The 20,088-nt window shown below is 39.5% G+C and overlaps 1 protein-coding gene across 2 annotated transcripts in view; it reads left to right on the top strand.

Moving 5' to 3' along the window:
• Atp7a (ATPase copper transporting alpha) overlaps positions 1-20,088 on the top strand; it is a 102,373-nt gene that overhangs the window by 61,913 nt on the left and 20,372 nt on the right. For both annotated transcript variants that reach the window (XM_029473176.2, XM_021153344.3), the window contains exons 6-16: positions 2,880-3,043; positions 5,645-5,806; positions 7,334-7,410; positions 7,893-8,118; positions 9,099-9,332; positions 10,849-10,940; positions 12,186-12,313; positions 12,659-12,813; positions 13,024-13,158; positions 17,180-17,374; positions 19,251-19,433. In XM_029473176.2, the coding sequence (XP_029329036.1) occupies positions 2,880-3,043; positions 5,645-5,806; positions 7,334-7,410; positions 7,893-8,118; positions 9,099-9,332; positions 10,849-10,940; positions 12,186-12,313; positions 12,659-12,813; positions 13,024-13,158; positions 17,180-17,374; positions 19,251-19,433 (1,751 nt within the window). The remainder of the gene's footprint in view (positions 1-2,879; positions 3,044-5,644; positions 5,807-7,333; positions 7,411-7,892; positions 8,119-9,098; positions 9,333-10,848; positions 10,941-12,185; positions 12,314-12,658; positions 12,814-13,023; positions 13,159-17,179; positions 17,375-19,250; positions 19,434-20,088) is intronic.

The following is a 20,088-nucleotide window of genomic DNA, read 5'->3' as shown; positions in this document are numbered from 1 at the left end:
ATGTGGGAAGCATATCCTGACAGTTGAGGAAATAAGTTAAAGTATAATTAACACACCATCCTTTACAGTAAGGCCAGAAGACTGCTTTTTATGAAACATAAGGCACATGTCTTTGGTTCATTGTGGTGTTTGCATTCAGTGGTTCATTTCAGCCCCTGCGTTTCCTGACTGAATATGGAGTCAAGGCTTTGCTTGATTCACTAAAAAGGAAAAGAGTGGCAGAGGCAGACAGATCTCTGTGCGTTTGAGGCCAGCCTGGTCTGTACAGCCAGCTGCAGGACAGCCAGGGCTACATACTGAGATCTTGTCTTATAAAAGAAAAAGGAAAGAAGGGAGGGAGGAAGGGGATAAATGAATGTTGCTAAGCAAATGAGCTCAGAGGAAGCTTGCACAGTTCCTGTTTGTTTTGTGAGAAAGAAATTTCTATATTACCCCCAAAATGCTGATCCCAGTTATAATTGTCTTCTTAGGACTGTGTGAAAGCTAAATACATGCCTGGATAGTAAGTGACATTCCTAGCTCCCATTTTAACATTTGTTAATTCTCTCAGCTAATTCCCCACTGCCCTTCTTACCACCTCTTATTTAACACTGTTGGCCTTAGCTCGTGTAAGTATGCTTACACGAGTAATGGGCTTACTTAAAAAGATATTGCCCAAAGGTTCTAAGAGTGGAGCTCGATGGCACAGCACAACTGACTGGCAGTATGTACCATGCCCAGCCTGTGTGAAGTTTGTTTAATTCCCAGTATCACCCCTGAGATGGAAAAGAGCTCTCACTATGTTTGAGAGGATTTTTTTAAATTAAAATTATTGCTTTTTGGAATTTGAATGTAATATTCTATTTTGAGTCAGGCTTCAACAGAAGCACAAAGATTTATTCTACATTCTCTCTCTCTCTCTCTCTCTCTCTCTCTCTCTCTCTCTCTCTCTCTCTCTCTCTCCCTCTTTCTCTCTCTCTCTCCCTCTTTCTCATATTTTGGTTTTTCAAGACAGGGTTTCTCTGTGTAGCCCTGGCTGTCCTAGAACTCGATCTGTAGACCAGGCTGGCCTTGAACTCACAAAGATCTACTTTTCTCTGCCTTCTGAGTGTGGAGGGGTAAAGGTGTGCCACCACACCTGGTCCTACAGATCTCTTTATACTAACACTTTCTTTGAACTGATCAGACTTCAGAGCCAACCTATGGATCCTTTTGTTTATTTTTCCCATTAACTAACTAACTAATTAATTAATTAATCCACTTTATATCCTTATTACTGCTCCACTCCTGATCTCCCCCTTACAAGTCCCTCCCCCTCTCCTTCTCTGAGAGGGTGGGACCATTTCCCCCACCTCCTCACCCCACCCCTGTATCTTAGATACTGAACTGCCAACCAAAGAGCTGGACCTAGACCTATGAATTCTTGGTCCTAATTTCTTAGGTATCTTCCAAGTTCCATAGATTCCTAGAGAGAGCCATTTTTTGTTGTGTGCTGTTAATTATATTCCTGGCAGTCATAGCTATAGCTGGCCTAGAGAAGTAGAAATTATTAACAAAAGTTTGAATCTGAAACAACATTTCTTTTTGAAGTGAACTTATTTACATTATAAAGAAGTTATGTTGTACCTTTTGAGGTTAATATGAGATAGTAAAACTTGAGAATTTTTAAATGACTGTCATTTGACAATACTATGATGTGTATATTGGTATAGTTTTAGATTCTTGACTAATTACAATGGCTTCTCTTAGAAAGGGAATTGGTGTTTTGTTTTGTTTTGGTTTTGGTTTTTCAGACAGGATCTCATGTAGATCAGGCTGGCCTCAAATGCTTTATGTAGCCAAAGATAGTCATGAACTCCTGATTCTCCTACTTTTACCTCCTGAGTACTAGGATCACAGGTGTGTACCACTGTGATCTTTTTTATGGGATGCTGGGATGAAACTCAGGGTCTCGTGTTCTAGGCAAGCAGTCTCCCAACTGAGCTACAGCCCAGTCCAGGTTTTTTTTTTTTTTTTTTTTTTTTTTTTTTTAGTTTCTAAAAGTGTTTTCTTTCTTCAATATAGAAATTTGTCTCATTGTAATATATAGATCTTATTTGGATCCTAGTTTAAGAATATGGTTTTGGATGTGAAAATGATGTTTATGCTCACTCATATTAAGCAAATGTTCTACGATTTTGAGTTTGTAAGAAGTCTATCTTTTGGAGATGCATATTTAAAAATTTGCACACAGAGTGATAAGATGTTTGGGATTTGCTTCAACATCATCTGGGTAGAGGGAAGGGAGTAGACTCAGTAAGAATTTTTAGATAAATAAGACCCAGTTGCTGTAGCCATTTGGGAGGCAGGAAGGTAGCTTGTATCTAGGAGTTCTTTGTTAGCCTGAGTAACAGCAAGATTCTGTCTCTTAGAAAAAAATATAAAAAGATGAGCCAAATATACTGGTGCATATCTTAAATCCTAGCACCCGGGAAACAAAGGCAAGCAGAGTTCTCTGTGAGTTCTACTTCAAGGCCGGCCTCAATTGCTTAGCAGTTTCCATGCCAGTTAAGGCTGCATACTGAGCCCCTGCCTTAAACACAAACAGCTGAGTCAGATGTTGTTGATAATAATTGTTTAAGCTTAGTGAAGGCACATGAAGATGGTAATATTGCCCCTTTTACAAATATATAATTAAAATTTTGTATAATAAGTTTAAGGTACTAAGGCCACTTTTTAAAACAGTTTTTAAATTGTTTGGGTTTAAGACTTGTATAAAAAGTTGATTAGTAAATTTTGGCAACTTCTCTTTCATACTTTTGCAGTTAAGTGAAAAATATGAAAAGTAGTTTTAGCATTATTCTTTTTTTTTTTTTTATAAAGCCTAAAACCTACTTTGTTTTTCTTACCGATGTTCCCAGGAATATATTCTGTACTTGTAGCCCTAATGGCTGGCAAGGCGGAAGTAAGATATAACCCAGCTGTTATCCAACCCCGAGTGATAGCAGAGTTTATTCGAGAGCTTGGATTTGGAGCTATGGTGATGGAAAATGCTGGGGAAGGCAACGGCATCTTGGAACTTGTTGTAAGTAGGAACTTTTGTATGTTTACTAAACTTCCAACAGAAACTTGGAGAGGCCTGCACAGAAAACTTGGAAAATTGGGCATATGAAGGAAACATGAAGATAGGTACTCTTCAAGCATAAAATGGAAGTATTATCTTTTTAAAGACTAAAAAGGGGGTGGGGCTTGCAAGATGGCTCATGCAGTAAAGGTGCTTGCTGATAAGTTTAGGCTTTTGTGACCCACAGGGTGAAGTAGAGACTGACTGCGGAAAGCCTCCTCTGAACAGCACATGTAAATAAATGCACTAAAAAGAGTGGGGTGTGGTGGTTCATGCTCATAATCTCAACATTTAGGAGGCAGAGGCAGGATTCCTGGGAGTTTGAGGTCATCGTGGAGTACATAGGGAAACACACTCTTAAGAAAAAGGAAGGGAGGGGAATAAAAGACAAAGATAAAACAACTGTGTACTCCAGTGTAAAGAAGAGAAATTGAACCTGATGGGTTTAAAGAAAACAGAGGACACAAAAAGTAGGGTAGGGAAGAGGGTGTGGATATAAGAAGAGTTGTGGAAGAGAGGGTTAATATGTTCAAATATGTTGTATAAATTCTCAAAGAACTAATGGGTTAAAAATAAAGTGTATTTATTTTTTCTTGAAAATAGTCATTTTCATACTATATATTCTGATTATGGTTTCCCTCCCTCATTTCCTCCCAGAGCCTCCCCACTCTTCCAGCTCCTTTCTCTCTCTTAAGAAAACAGAGAGGCACCCAAAGCTCCCTGGTCTCTGCTCTGACAGGGTTTGTTTGATCTGTGCACCCTTAGGAAGTTGCCTGTGATTGCACTGAGCAGGGAAATTCCCCATACCTGCACTGGGTACACCGGTCACAGAATCAGTTTCAGATTCTGGCACAGCCCTATGGCAACAAGCCCTGTTCTTGCCTCAGCTCCCTCCTCTGCTTAATACCCTCTGGCATCCAAGTGATGACTGACCCCCAATAAATCTCTCCTGCTCTCAGCAGGGGGGAGAGGGAGCTGGGGGAGTCAGGAGGGGGAAGAAAACAGACAGGCAAATAGAGAAGATAGACAAACAAGGATAAAGCAAAATGAACAAACTAACAAAAAAGAAACTAAGAAAGCACATGAGAAAGGCATACACATGTTCACAGACAGACACACAGACATACACACACACACACACAAACCATAAAATCGGAAACCATAATATACTGGAAAAAAAAAAGCAGTAAGGTTAAAAAAAAAAATGGCCAAAGCAATCTGAGACAACCAACGTCCAAAACTACTTTTGAGTTAATTTTGTGACGGCCTGGGGGTCTGTGCTTAAGTGGGGTTTATATTCAGCAAGACTTTTAGAGAAACTCGTTTTTCCTTTGGGAATGATTATTAATTGGGGATAGCATTCTGGTTGGGACTGAGAGCTTGTGGCTACTCCCTGAAATAATGACACCATTACTCGCTAAGAACTGTTTTCCAGGAAGGAGGCTTTTTGCACTCATTAAACTACATTCTTGCATGGGATATTTCCAAGAATTATCTACAGGAGAAATGATAAGCTTTCTAGAATCCAGGCTCTGAATAGACTCTTTGTTCTGGGAGAGCTAGTGGCCACACAGTTGCTTTTTTCCATGATTCACTCCCACAGAGCGGAGAGGAAAGGAAGGGAATGCAATTGGTAGTACACAGCTGGCTGGTTTTTTATCAAGAATCACCTTACTTGGTTTTGAATAAATGCTTCCTGGAAAAACAAATTGATTAAGACAGTGTTTTTAAATTTTTTTTTCTTTTATGGAGGAATTTGAGAGGTATTTACTTATCTTTTTAGTTTATTTAAAGTATTTTTATTTACACATATGTGTGTGAAGAGGATGTCAGATTCCTTGGAGCAGGACTTACAGGCAATTGTGAGTCAAGCCACTTGGTCCCCTGTAAGAACAGCAAGTGCTGTTTAACTCCTGAGCCATCTCTCTAGCCCTTATTTATTTCAAATATTTTAAATGGGCTGGAGAGATAAATGGCTCACCAGCTAATTTATGTGCACACTTGGCTCTTGGAAGCCAGAAAAGAACGAGCTTTGTGTTCAGCTAGAGAAGCTGCTTCAGTCATCTCAGGAAATAAACTAGAGCAATTAAGGAAAATATCGAACTTCAGCCTCTTGCCCCCCCCCACACTCGTGTATATGGGTGCACACACATACAAATCCCCACACATGATCATATACATTGACACATACATGTACACAACAGAAAATAGAATTCTTTTTTCTTTGTTAAATTTTATCAAGATAAGATATAACTCATACACTACATAATCCATTCACTGAAAATATGCCATGCCATGGGTTTTAGTATATGCCTAATTTAGTCCAGTTCTCTTCAGAACCAATTCTGGATCTTTTTCATTATTCTGAGAACCCCCAGCTCCATCAGAGGTGGTACCCCCTCATAAAATCAGAATTTTAATAATCATATCAAAAGTATACTTATTGCACAGATAAAACCTTGTAAGGCAATCCTGTGCTATGATAGTCCTTTTAGTTAGAAGTACTAAATTTTCATAGAAGAAAAGGGATATTTTTAATAACAAGGGCTTTGTTTTTAACAGGTGAGAGGAATGACGTGTGCTTCCTGTGTCCATAAAATTGAATCAACACTCACAAAACACAAAGGGATCTTCTACTGCTCTGTGGCCCTGGCAACTAACAAAGCACATATTAAATATGATCCAGAAATTATTGGTCCCAGAGATATTATCCATACCATCGGAGTAAGTCTTGACTTTGCTTTTCTGTTACACCTTTCCAGTCAGCCACCTTCTGGAATCACATCTGGTTTACATTAGATAGAGACATTGAAAAGACTGTAACCCCTTTGACTATTCCACATAAGAACATTAGTGTGTGTCTGCTTTTGTTACTCCCAACCCCCATGGCCTTCATCAGGAAACTTAGATGCATATTTGTGCTATTAAATCATGAGCAGACCTAAGCTGGAACTATCAATTACTTATTTAGGAAACGGATATAAAGTGCAATTTATAAGAAAGAATCAAGCTAATCACTATAAAAGTAAAGTATCATGCTAGATGTGTTATGGTTTGTTAAAGCAAAGCAGAACAAAAGAAAACAAACACTTTCAAGTTAAATGTAACCCTTTTCTTTTTAAAGATTTATTTATTTATTTAATGTATGTAAGTACACTGTAGCTGTCTTCAGACACACCAGGAGGGGGCATCAGATCCCATTACAGATGGTTGTGAGCCACCATGTGGTTGCTGGGAATTGAACTCAGGACCTCAGTGCTCTTACACGCTGAGCCATCTCTTTAGCCCAAATGCAACCCTTTTCTTTGTGCTAAATTTATCCCGTGTTCTTCTGTGTATCTTAAGCAGTAATATGTATGTGTATATATATATATATATATGTGTGTGTGTGTGTGTGTGTGTGTGTGTGTGTATGTGTATATGTATATATGTATTTTATATTTATATTATGCATATTTGTATTATATACTTTCAGTGTGCTATGAAATTGATGTTCTGATGATAAGACAGTGTACTATAGTTCAGGTAGTATCCTATTATTAGTTTAGGCAGCTATACCATTGATATCTGTGAAGCTGCTATTACTGAGTATCTACCCTAGTCACCTTCAGCAGGTACACAGATATGTTGCCAAGCTTCAGTTTTAGATTCTCAGAACAGGGCTGCCGTCTATTTCAGAGGTAAAACAACTTGAGAAGCTATTTTGGGGGGTTCTATGAAACTTGATGCGGGTCACTTTGACCATGTTACATTGTCAACTACTAGAAGACGGCAGTCATTTCCCTAGCAGTTGAGACTGGTGTTTTCAATTGCAGAACTGTCTGTGCCCATGTACATCTTACTAAGGTGTAGTTCTCTTTTTATACTTAGCTATGTTGGGGAAAAGGGCTTTTGTTCATGTTCTTTTTACAGTGGAACAAAGTGTTCAAGGCTTTGCCTACAGGCTATGTAGGCAAGGCCTTGAACAATGTATTTAATATAGTGCTAGAGTTTGTGCACTGTCGGTGAAAAAGGTTTCTGCGCTCAGTGAAATTGGGAGTTTAAGAGCAGCAGAATAGACAGTAGCTAGAATCAATTAATTTCATTGCAAAATTAGAAACCAGATTAGTCAAGGGTAGAACGCTCTGGACAGCTTCATGCTTTCCTTCCCCAGAATGACACTTCCTCAGGAATTGAACTGAGTCATTCTAAGTAATAGCAGCATGGCATTGAGTGAAATGACCTTTTTTTTTTTTTCATGAATTTCCTCAGAGCTTAGGTTTTGAAGCTTCTTTGGTCAAGAAAGATCGATCAGCCAACCACTTAGATCATAAACGAGAAATAAAACAGTAAGTACTTTGGGGTTATCAATAAAAACATTTCAACTCCTTTTAGAAATTTAACATCCTGTTAGCATGTCAATTTGTACTATAGCATTTTTTAGCCTTTTAGAATTTTAATATCCTGCAAGCATATCAATTTTTACTATGGCATTTTTTTAAGATTTACTTTTATGTTTTCAATTTTCTGTGTATGTGTATGTGAGTGGCTATCACATGTATGCAGGAGACTGTGGAGGTCAGAAGAGGGTGTTGGATCTGCTGGTATTGGAGTTATGGGGGTTTGTGAGCTGATGTGCGTGCTGGGAACTAAACTTGGGTCCTCTGAAACAGCAGTAGGAGCTTGTAACTGCAAAGCCATTGCTCCAATCACATGCTATCTTCTTACCCTGAGTGAGATGGTTTCTCTATAGTTCATAGAATATTTAACTTTTAGGTACTCACTAACTAAAATGGTTGTTTTTTTTCTCTTAAACTATTATCCACTTAAGATGGAGAGGGTCTTTCCTGGTGAGCCTGTTTTTCTGTATCCCTGTAATGGGACTGATGGTCTATATGATGGTTATGGATCACCACCTTGCAACTCTTCACCATAATCAGAACATGAGTAATGAAGAAATGATCAACATGCATTCTGCTATGTTTCTGGAGCGTCAGATCCTGCCAGGACTGTCCATTATGAATTTGTTGTCCCTTTTATTGTGTCTACCTGTACAGGCAAGTGACATTATCAAGTATATTATTTGGTCTTCATTAAAGGTTTAAAAGTGAGGGCTGAGGGTGTAGTTCAGTGGTAGATTACTTGTCTAGTATACCAAGAGCCCTGGGTTCAAGACCAGTACCACCAAAGCAAAAGACAGTAGTACTAACAGTTTTGGTTTTTTTTCTGAGACAGGGTTTTTCTGTGTAGTCCTGGCTGTCCTGGAACTCACTCTGTAGACCAGGCTGGCCTCGAACTCAGAAATCTGCCTGCCTCTGCCTCCCAAGTGCTGGGATTAAAGGCGTGCACCACCACACCTGGCTTGACAGTTACTTAATGCCAGTTGTACTAATGGAAGACAAGCTTTCCTGTTACACTTCCCACCAGAATCTGTGGCTTGTGATTGACGTTTGGAAAAGGGCTAGGTTTTATATATTAAAATAAACTTTCCAAAATGTCTAAATTATCTCCCTAGTTTACTTGTTCAAGCTAGAATCAAAAAGGAAAATGTGGAGCTAGAGGCAGATGGGTCTCTATGAGTTCAAGGCCAGCCTGGTCCATAGAGAGAGTTTCAGGACAGCCAGCACTACACAGAGAAACCCTGTCTCAAAAACCAAAAGAGAAAAAGAAAGGAAAAGAAAACTTGCAACAGCTGTCTGGCATTTTTATGGTATGAAGTGTCTGCTGGATTATGGATGATGTCCCTTGGTGTTTTGCACAGCAACTTGAAGCCCTTCTGTACATACCTCTGCTTAAATGCAAACTTGTTCCTGCTCAAAATCTCCCCCTTATAGCCAGGTAGGTGCATGCCTGTAACCTCAAGATCTTGTCAAGTTCAAGGCCAACCTGGGCTTACATATGAGGCTCTATAACAGTGTTTATGGACTAGTTAAAAAGCAAAGGAGGTAAACATCCATAATTTATGCTAAGTTCACTTAGGTGTACATCTGAATTTCGGGTTTAGAAAGACTCAGTCATATTTACTCTTCTGTTACAGTTTTGTGGCGGCTGGTACTTCTACATTCAGGCTTACAAAGCACTGAAGCATAAGACAGCAAACATGGATGTGCTGATTGTGCTGGCAACCACCATCGCATTTGCCTACTCTCTGGTTATTCTTCTGGTTGCAATGTTTGAGAGAGCCAAAGTGAACCCCATTACCTTCTTTGATACACCTCCTATGCTGTTTGTGTTTATCGCACTAGGCCGATGGCTGGAACATATAGCGAAGGTAAAGTAAGAAAGGGTGACATTTGTTAAGATAGTGGATCAATCAAAGACCTTACTGTTTTCTAGACCACTCATTAGAAATGTACCCCCGGAGCTCATGTCTCTAGCTGCATATGTAGCAGAAGATGGCCTAGTCGGCCATCATTGGGAAGAGAGGTCCCTTGGTCTTGCAAACTTTATATGCCTCCCTCAGTACAGGGGAACGCCAGGGCCAAGAAGTGGGAGTGGGTGGGTGGGGGAGTGGGAGTATGGGGGACTTTTGGGATAGTATTTGAAATGTAAATGAAGAAAATACCTAATTGTAAAAAAAAAAAAAGTGTGTATTGAGTAACGTAGTTAACCATTTTAGTTCTAACAATATCTTCAGTAAACTTATCAAGTTGATATTACTGCCAGGGTTAGAGTATATACTTTGGGGGTGTTTGTTTTGTTTTGTTTTGTTTTGTGTGTCTGTGTGTGTTTGGTTGGTTTTTTTTTTTTTGTTTTTCGAGACAGGGTTTCTCTGGCTGTCCTGGAACTCACTTTGTAGACCAGGCTGGCCTTGAACTCAGAAATCTGCCTGCCTCTGCCTCCCAAGTGCTGGGATTAGAGGCGTGTGCCACCACGCCTGGCCCATGGTACTTTGTGAGAACCGTTGAGAAGTACTTATTAGTCATATCATATTGTTATTTGAGATTTGACTTAACCATGTGGCTTAAAACAGTGGTGTCAAAGTTTACTCATGTTTCCATGCTGTGATGAAGGTCAGCTTCTTCCTGTTCCATGTAACTTTATGTTTAACTGAGTTAAAAGTATAATCTATGCTTCTCAGTACCATAAGTGTTTTACAGTTTTTCCCTAACTACAGTCTAGACAGTCACTTGCTAGTTCTGTCACGTGTGTCTTCATTTTTACTAAACCATTCTAGCTTTCTTAATTGTTTTTTTTCCAATTTTTTGTTCTTGACAATACTACACTGACCATATTCATGCCTAACACTCATTCTTCCCTCTGAGCTGAGTACCTTAGGAGTGATTAGAAAGAATATGATTTATAATGGTTGTCTCAAAGAGCATAATCTTCCCATGGTCTCATGCTCTTAGCTGGGGGAAATTTGGCCAGTTAGGGTCTGTCAGCAAAGTAGGTTTTACTACAATGTCCTCACTATAGCGTCTTCTCTAAATCCTTGCTAAGTTGGCAGATGGTAACTAGAATGCAAAGGGGCTCTGGTTTGAGTTTCTTCTGTGAGTAGTCTGGAAAAACTACCTATACATGGAGTGTTTATAATTCTTCTTGAGTAATCTACTTATTCAAGTACTTTGTTCATGTATACATTAGATTCCTGGTATTTTCTATTAAATTGTATTTCTTTATAAATTATAACTCGTACTTTTAAAATTATAGTTTTGATATTCCAATGTCAATTTCTCTGATCAAATGTTTTTCTTAAGCTAATGTTTGAGCAAATGTTAAAAGATTTTATCTTTATGTTTAAACACTTTCTTTCTTCAGCACTGTTGTTGTGTTTTAATCTATAGGGCAAAACCTCTGAGGCTCTTGCAAAGCTAATTTCATTACAAGCAACTGAAGCCACTATTGTAACTCTGAACTCTGAAAATCTCCTCCTGAGGTACTTATCTTCATTTGCGTTTGTAATTTGTTTTAAACATTCTGTTATTGATTTTATTGTGGTGAGTACACATATGTTATGGCACATGTGTGGAGGTCATAGGATAGCTTGTGGGAGTTTTCTCTTCCTACCATGTGTGCCCTACTGATGGCACTGAGGTTGTTAGGTTTGGCAGCAAGCTACCTTATGTGCTGAACCAGCTTACTGGCCCTCTTTTATGGACATATTTTGAGATGTATCTAGAAGTAAGGAATGTCATAATGCCACATAATCTGGCTCTCAGATTTAATGATGCTTTACTTCATCTGTCTGTTTCATCTTTCTTTATTGCAGTAGGAAATAAATCCCAGGCATGTAGTTTCTGTGGAACATTCTCTACAGGATTTCTTTATAGAAGGATGTATTCAGCTGGATGGTCGTGGCATATGCCTTTAATCCCAGCACATGGTAGACAGAGGCAGGTGGATTTCTGTGAGTTTAAGGCCAGTCTGGCCTATACACAGTGAGTTCTAGGACAGCCAAAGCTACACAAAGAAACTCTGTCTTGAGACCAACACCCCCAAAAGGACATATTCAAGCCATGTATAATCCTAACAAGCCATACCTGTAATCCTAACACTCCAGAAGCTGAAGCGGGGGGATCATGGATTTGAGAATAACCTGGGCCAATCTCTTACTTTACCTATCTTTTGACACAAGGTCTTGCTTTGGGGCTCTGTCTTCAGGATTTTTCTGGTGTCAGGAAACAATCTGAAGCCCTTAAGTATACCAGAAAAGTGCTTGGCCACTGAGTGCTTACTTATTTTAACCCTTAGTGATACCTCCTTTGACTAAAGGAAGAAGAAAGGAAAGAATGAAGGAGCTATTCTAATTTAAAAGAAATATAAGATAGCTGATATTGAAATTTATATATAGCTAGTTAGGGTCTCATGTAATATAGGCTGACCTTGAACTCATAATCCTTCTGCCTCTACTTGCCAAGTATTGGGATTACTGGTGTTTGCTATCATGCCTGACTGTGGCACTATTTTTTGAATAAATATTTAGAGTGCTTGCTTTGGGCCAAGAATTTTTTCATTACCACCAGTGAGCAAAGTTAATGTAGGTGTTGCTAGCCTAGATGTTGGATCCCGGTTCTGTTCGTAGTAATTACAGAGCCATAAGCTTGACATGGTCTCCAAATCTTGTGTGTGGAGGGTAGAATAAGCAGATGCCATGATGCTTTTTATGTTAACTCATATGCAGTGAAGAACAAGTGGATGTGGAACTTGTACAACGTGGAGATATCATTAAGGTTGTTCCAGGAGGCAAATTTCCAGTGGATGGCCGTGTTATTGAAGGACATTCTATGGTAGACGAGTCCCTCATCACAGGTATGCTCTGTCAGAGAATCATGACATGAAAAGGGAAATAGATCAAAAGTGATAATGGAAGGTAGACACTAAAGGAGAACCAATAAATATGTAAATCATGAACAAAGAATATGAGGGTTTTTTTTTTTTTAAAGAATATGAGTTCTTTAGAGACTGCTTGTAGTTTCCTCTGCAATGTGGGAAGCTCTTCCAGGCTGTATAGCCCTGTGTTTTCTGAATGAGAAAAAAAAAAAAAAAAGGAAAAAGGGGAGGGTGACTTTACCTTTGCAAGTATCTAGATCCTAGTTTAAGAAGAATGTCCTTTCCAGGTATTTGTTGACAGTCTTTTCTTCTTACTTTCTTCAGGGGAGGCAATGCCTGTGGCTAAGAAACCTGGCAGCACGGTGATTGCAGGTTCCATTAACCAGAATGGATCTCTCCTCATCCGAGCAACACATGTGGGAGCAGATACAACCCTTTCTCAGATCGTCAAACTTGTGGAGGAGGCACAAACATCAAAGGTAACCTAGTTCCCTAGGAAAAGCAGACGATGTTCTTATTAAGCCCTTCTTGGATGAGTCTTGTGTATTTTCCTTTGATTAATTCTAGTTGCATTCCTGTAGTTTGTTAAGATAGTTCTGTCTGTGCTAACTACCAAATGTACTGTGTATTCAGTATTAGAGAAAAGACTTAAAGACACTCATCATCATCATTATTATTCTAAATTCTAGGCTCCTATCCAGCAGTTTGCAGACAAACTCAGTGGCTACTTTGTTCCTTTCATCGTCTTGGTTTCCATTGTTACCCTCTTGGTGTGGATTATAATTGGATTTCAAAATTTTGAAATTGTGGAAACCTACTTTCCCGTAAGTGACTCATAATAACTTTTGACTATGTGCAAAACGCTTTGTGAAACTTTTGTAGAGGTCATTAAGTAAAGCTCATTTTGAGGAGCTGGAGAACTGGCTCAGTGGTTGATAGTACACACTACTTTTGCAGAAGGCCTGAGTTACATTCCCAGCACCCACGTTGGACAAATAGCACCCACCTGTAACTCCAGCTACAGCAGAACTGGATGCTTCTGGCTTCTGCGAATGCCTGCACTCGTATTCACACCCCCACCCCACTCCCCCAAAAACTAAATGATTGTGAGCCAGATGCAATGGTGCATAACTTTAATTCTAGCACTCAGGTGGCAAAGGCAAGCAGATCTCTGTGAGTTTGGGGTCAACCTCTGTGAGTACCAGGCCAGTCAGGGATGAACAGTGAAACCTTGTCTAAAACAAACAAACTTTGTGAATTATCAGTATTGGACAAGAGTGTAGCTTAGTGGTAGAATGCTGCCCAACATTTTTTATCTCTGAGTTTATCCTCAGTATCAAAAAGAAGGAGGGAGGGAAGAAGGGAAGAAAGGAAAAAAGGAAATGAAGAAGAGAAAGGGGAAAAAGACAAAAGTAAAAAGAAGAAATTCCACGTATTACAGTACCTATGTCCTGCTTTGGGAATATAGTTTCAGAATCCCAGTACATGTCAGAAACCACAGATAGCACCTGTCTTAGCTATTTATGGTTGCTGTGAAGAGACACTGTGGCCATGGCAACTCTCATAAAGACAAACATTTCATTGGGTCTGGCTTACACTTCAGAGGTTCAGTCCATTGTAATCATGTTGTGAAGCAGGGCAGCATGCAGCCAGAGGTGATGCTGCAGGAGCCGAGAGTTCTACATCTTGATTCACAGACAGCAGAAGGAGACTGTCCTCCACATCGGGCATACCTTGAGCATATACATATGACCTTAACGTCCATCTCCACAGTGACACACTTCCTCCAACAAGGCCACGTCTTCTAATAGTGCCACTCCCTTATGGGCCAGGCATTAAAACACATGAGTTTATGGGGGCCACACCTTTTCAAACCACCACAGCACCTAACATTGTATTTGCCATCGTTGTCCCCAATACGGACATTTGTACACAGATTGCCTACCTTTGCTCTCTTAACTAAGCACTGTCATGCACTGTGCTTATAACCTGTGCAGTTTTGAGGTATAACAGCGAAACCAGCACAACTTTCTGTTTCGTTCTTTTCATTTTTAGGAATAGAAAATTTATAGATCTTAGTAAGCTTAGCACATGATTTCTTTTTATGTCCTTATAGTCAAGAACGTTCACCTTTTCACTTAGAAGCATAGACAGCACCTCTCTGTCATATCTAAATTGTCATCCTCACACTCTTACATTTTGGGAACACAGTTTAATAAAACAGGGGTTCTGGACAAGTGCTGCAATATTTCAGTAGCTATTCAATAGCTAGGAGAAAGATATTGGTTTTCTAATGCGTTGCTAAAGGCAGATAGTATGTACAGCGTTAGTGTGTTGTTCAGATAGGACAGAATAGTATTTCAGTGTGCTTGTTAGAATGGTATGTAATTTCAATTTATTTTTTAGGTTTTTTGAGAGAGACTTTCACCATAGCCCTTGACTGACCTAGATTTCTCTTAGTAGACCAATGTAGGTTTGAATTTCTGCCTGTCTCTGTATCCCGAGTGCTGGAACTAAAGGTGTAGGCCAATATGCTTAGCTTGCAGTGACATTTTAATAATGCTCATTTTATATAACTTGTTCTGAAGGCTGAATAAGATAACATACATTTATGATATATGTCAGAGTCTCGCCTTGAACTTCTTGTGTTGCCAGGGATAACCTTAAACTCCTGGTTCTCCTGCCTCTACCTCTCAAGTGTTAGGATTACAGGTGTGTATCATCACATCTGGCTAAGAGAATGTCGTAAAAAATACATTTTAATCAATCAATCAATCAATCAATTTATTTATTTATTATTTTGTCTGTGTGTATATCTATACACAGTGTGTGACTAGTCCCTGTGGAGGCCAGAATGTTGTATTGGATTCCTTGGAACTGTAGTTGCACATGGCTAGGAGCCATCATGTGTGTGCTGGGAATCTGCTTCAACATGTGCATGCTGGGGCCTTGGGAAGAACAGCCAGCACTCTTAACTGTTCAGCCATTTCTTCAGCCCCCAATGAATACCTTATAATTAATGTTTATTTTAAAGCTATATAGTATCAGTGCCTACTTACTAAGGTCTCGGATGCTTTCTAAGTATGGAGATCTGTGATGTCCCTCACTTTATTATTTTTTTATTTATTTTAATTTTTATTTTATTTTACTTTATTTTATTTGGTTTTTTGAGACAGGGTTTCTCTGTGTAGAACTAGCTGTCCTGGAACTCACTCTGTAGACCAGGCTGGCCTCGAACTCACAAATCCGCCTGCCTCTGCCTCCGAGTGCTGGGATTAAAGGCATGTGCCACCACCGCCTGGCTTCACTTTATTATTTTAATTCAACAGTCTTTAGTGAAAGTGTCCATGAGATTCCTCTACTGTAAATTCTCAGTTGTTGCTTCCTTTCTCCCTTCATACTTGTTGAGAGTTGGCTTTCCTTTCCAGGATGGTTTTTGTAGTCTCTGTCTAGCTTTAGCCTGGCAGTAACCACATGGACGGACAGTTGTGCCATTAGCTTTTTCTCGCTGCATTCATTCAATGGAGATGACAAATTTCTTTCCTGTACAGTTGGACCACTTTGCCAATCTGCTGGGCTCTGTAGTGTCCTCAGAGCACAAACTTCACCATCTGTGCTTCTACACTCTTTGAAAAGAGAAGAAAACATGATCTTCCTTGAAGTGTGGGAAGGTGCATTGAAATACTGTTTGCTGTTCTTGATTTGAAGTCACAAAGGGATTGAACTTCATTTTGGTAGATCCAGTGATCCCTCACTTTAGATATATAAACTTATATATAAACTTTAACTCAGCTTCTCTTTTTGTAAGGGGAGACATAGGGATAATAATGCCTAAGTTAAAAGATTTAAATTCACAGAGGTGAGAGCACACAACATATGTGAAAACATTTGTATATGACCTATACAAAACTCTATGCCTAGATATTTATGAAATTCCCTTCTAACTTTATCTTTTAAAATATTTTAAAGACTTATCTCTATACATAAGTGTGTGTATGTGTGTGTGGAACTAGACTGGGAGAGTGTATCGGATCCCTTGAAGCTGTAGTTAAAGACAGGTGTGAGTTGCAGATGTGGGTTCTGAGGACTGAACTTGGGTTTTCTGTAAGAGGTGTAAGTTCTCCCAACCACTGAGCAGTCTCATTAGCCTCTTTTAACTTTTTATCTTTATTTCACTTTCTCTCTCTCTCTCTCTCTCTCTCTCTCTCTCTCTCTCTCTCTCTCTCTGTGTGTGTGTGTGAATGAATTCTGGAACATGTGCACCACTGAGCATGTGTGGAGGACAGAAGACAACTTCCAAGAGTTTGTTTTGTTTCCACTGTGATCTCGTGGAATTGGAAAGAGGTTGTAAGGTTGCACAGCAAGCACTTTTTTCTGCTGAGCCATCTTGCTCACTCTAACCTTTGTTCTTTAAAGTGAATATTTAAGTTATTGTCTTTAAAATTTTGTATGGACGTCCAATCTATGACTTCAGCATCAGAGAATCAGAATGTGTTCAGGAACAAACTTATTGAAAATTATGTCTTATGTTATTCTTGAAAGTTGCTAATAGTTCTTCTAGATATGGAAAAATTATGGAGTTCTGTGTTCTTTATTTTTCTTCATAGTTAGTAACTCCAAAATCATAAATAGAACTTATTAGCCAATTCTGCCCCCCCCCCCCAATTTTTCATGTTTATAAGTGAAAAAATGTTTATCATTAGTAACTAAAGTGTATGTAAGTAGCCAGGTAGGATACGTGACTTCGACACAGGCTTTATTTAAACAGGGTTGAGCAGTGTTTCTTTTGTTCTGAACAACTCTACCTGTAAATGAATAACCGAAGTCCATGTCTTTCTTCTAAAGGGCTATAATAGAAGCATCTCCCGAACAGAAACCATAATACGCTTTGCTTTCCAAGCCTCTATCACGGTTCTGTGTATCGCATGTCCCTGTTCACTGGGACTAGCCACTCCAACTGCTGTGATGGTGGGCACAGGAGTAGGTGCTCAGAATGGCATACTTATCAAAGGTGGGGAGCCACTGGAAATGGCTCATAAGGTAAGAGTCCTCAGGACTAAAAATTGCACTATCAAACATGCAGTCACACCCTATTGAGAAATGGGGTTCAAAGTTTTTTTTGGCTGTGGTTCTTAGGCTGAGCCTGTTCTGGGGCTACCCTGAGGATTGAGGTAGGAAAGCTGTGATGTTGGTTCTTCTTCAGATTTGCCTTGGTTACTTCAGCACTCTAATACCACTCACTCAGCCATTCCCTCAGAGTAGTCCATGAATGGAGAGCCACTGTAGTTCCAACCCTTCTCTGATTACCCACATCTCCAGCACTTGCCTGGGAAAAGTTGCCAGGGCCTCCCGCGCTTCTGACATGTTTGTGTCTGACTCCACATTGTGGGAGTTGCACCTGCCATGGCAGTGCCTTTGCTGCCACCAGCTGGCAGTTTGCACTGTGACTTCAGCCGCAATTAAGGCTACTTCAATTAAAGCTGTGCTCCCAATAATACAATCTCATTATAAGGATTTAAAATATATACAGGTACATGGAGGATACAAAGTACATAGCTTAGAACAAATCTGGAACCTAGAATAGCTAGCAAATAAATATAGGCTAGAATTTTTTAAATGTGGATGAGTGTATTGGCTGCATGTATGTCCATGTACCACATGCATACAGAGGCCAGAAGATGCTATTGAACCCTCCCCCCCCCCCTTGGGACTGGAATAATCAAGAGTTGTGAGCTGCCACGTGGGTGTTGGGAACCAAACCTGGGTCCTCTGGAAGAGCAGTCAGTGTTTTTAACCATTGAGCTATCTCTCCAGCCCTAAGGAATTTTTTAAAGGTTAGTTTTTATTTTTACTCATGTGTGCACACTTTGATGTGTATATTCCCATGTTTATGGGTTCCTGTGGAGGCCAGAAGGGTGTGTCAGATCCCCTAGAGCTAGAGTTATAGGTTGTTGTGACCTGCCCAATACTGGTGCTAGGAACTGAACTGGGGCCCTCTGCAAGAACACAAAGTGCTTTAAAGCACCGAGTCTCCAGTCCCCACGGTACTAGTTCTTATAGGAAAAAAAATGGCATAACTTCAAACCTAAAAAAGTATTGCCTTTTCTGCAGCTGTTGGGTACCTATCCTAAGACCAAGGACACTCCCTTATGTGACCACAGTACATTTATCAAAATCAAGAAATTAATATTGACATAATGCTGTTATCTAATCTGTAATTTCCTGTTCTGCTTTCCTCCCTTGTTTCCATGATACCCGTTACAGCAGTTTTTCTCTTGTCCAGATGATGGCTTTGAGTGTTATTCCTATCTTTATATCAGTTCATTGGGCTGTTCAGTCTCCAAGGTTCTCATTCTGAGTTTATAGTGAGGTGAACATGGTCTCTAACTCCAGATTTTCCCCTTCTCCTATGTAGGCTGACTTTCTCGAGCTGCTTCTCTGAGCTTCCTCTTAACAGCCCGAGTTCTTAACCAAGACCTAGCCAAGTCAAGCAACCCAGCTGGCATTCCATACAACCTATCATTTACATTTTCTCTTACAGTCATCTGCTTGCCACCCAGATTTCTCCAATAGATCTCTAATTCATTAGTATTGAAAACCTTTGTGTTTCCCCTAGAGATGCCAGTGACATTCTCTTAATTACCTATTAACAGCCAACCCATAACTTACAGCTCTAGTTGTTTAACACAGATTCACAGACATTTAACAGGATTAAAACTCAACTGTGGGGTAAGGAAATTAGTTGCTACAAGAGTATTTTTTAATATGCCTTTTGTTCATCCAGAGATGATCAGTTGTGAAGCCAAAGTCCAGTTTATTAAGAAATGAAATATCTGTCTGTTAAAAATAAACCTGTTTCTTATTTCTGGGAAGAAGATGTTACATGGATGCATCCTGTTTTTTAACTGTTCTCTAGGTAAAGGTAGTGGTATTTGATAAGACTGGAACCATCACCCATGGAACCCCAGTAGTGAATCAAGTAAAGGTTCTCGTGGAAAGTAACAAGATATCACGCAATAAGATCCTGGCCATTGTGGGGACTGCAGAAAGTAACAGTGAACATCCTTTAGGAGCAGCTGTAACCAAATATTGCAAAAAGGTACAATTTTATCTTTCATATTTATGTTACCATGTCATGTAGGAATGATAACAGACCTAATCTGGGCTGGCCTTTGAATATATTTTATGTATATAATTAGTATGAGGCTAAAGAGAATTATATTTTCCTATTTAATTGAATGGATTGGGGCAGGGACTGTAGCTGGATTGGTAGAATGCTTGCCTAGATGCTAGGGGCCCAGGTTTTGATCCCTGATACCAATAAAGTAAGCATGTTTAATCCCAGCGCTCAGGAAGCAGAGGCAGGCAGATCTCGAAGTTCAAGGCCAGCCTGGTCTACAGAGTTCCAGGACAGCCAGGGCTACACAGAGAATCTCTGTCTTGAAAAACAAACAAAAAATTTCATGGTCATCTTCATTACATAGTGAACTTGATCCCAGCCTAGATTATGTAAAACCTTGTCTCAAACTTGTATACTGCTTTGATCATATAGCAACTGTAAAGATAAAAAAGAAAGTAATTCTGATCTTATCACACAGTAACCCGTTTGACATAAAATGTTAAAATAGAAGTAATATGTATATTGATAGCATAACTTAGGTCATAAAAATGGAACCCTTACCCCTTTCCCCCAACATAATTCCTCAGTCCAAAATTTAATAATTGGTATCTGTGACTTAAACTCTCAGCTAAAA

The sequence above is a fragment of the Mus caroli genome, unplaced genomic scaffold, assembly GCF_978045245.1.
Source record: "Mus caroli unplaced genomic scaffold, Mus_caroli_1 scaffold_5, whole genome shotgun sequence".
Classification (NCBI taxonomy): domain Eukaryota; kingdom Metazoa; phylum Chordata; class Mammalia; order Rodentia; family Muridae; genus Mus; species Mus caroli.
This window is presented reverse-complemented; position numbering and strand designations above follow the sequence as displayed.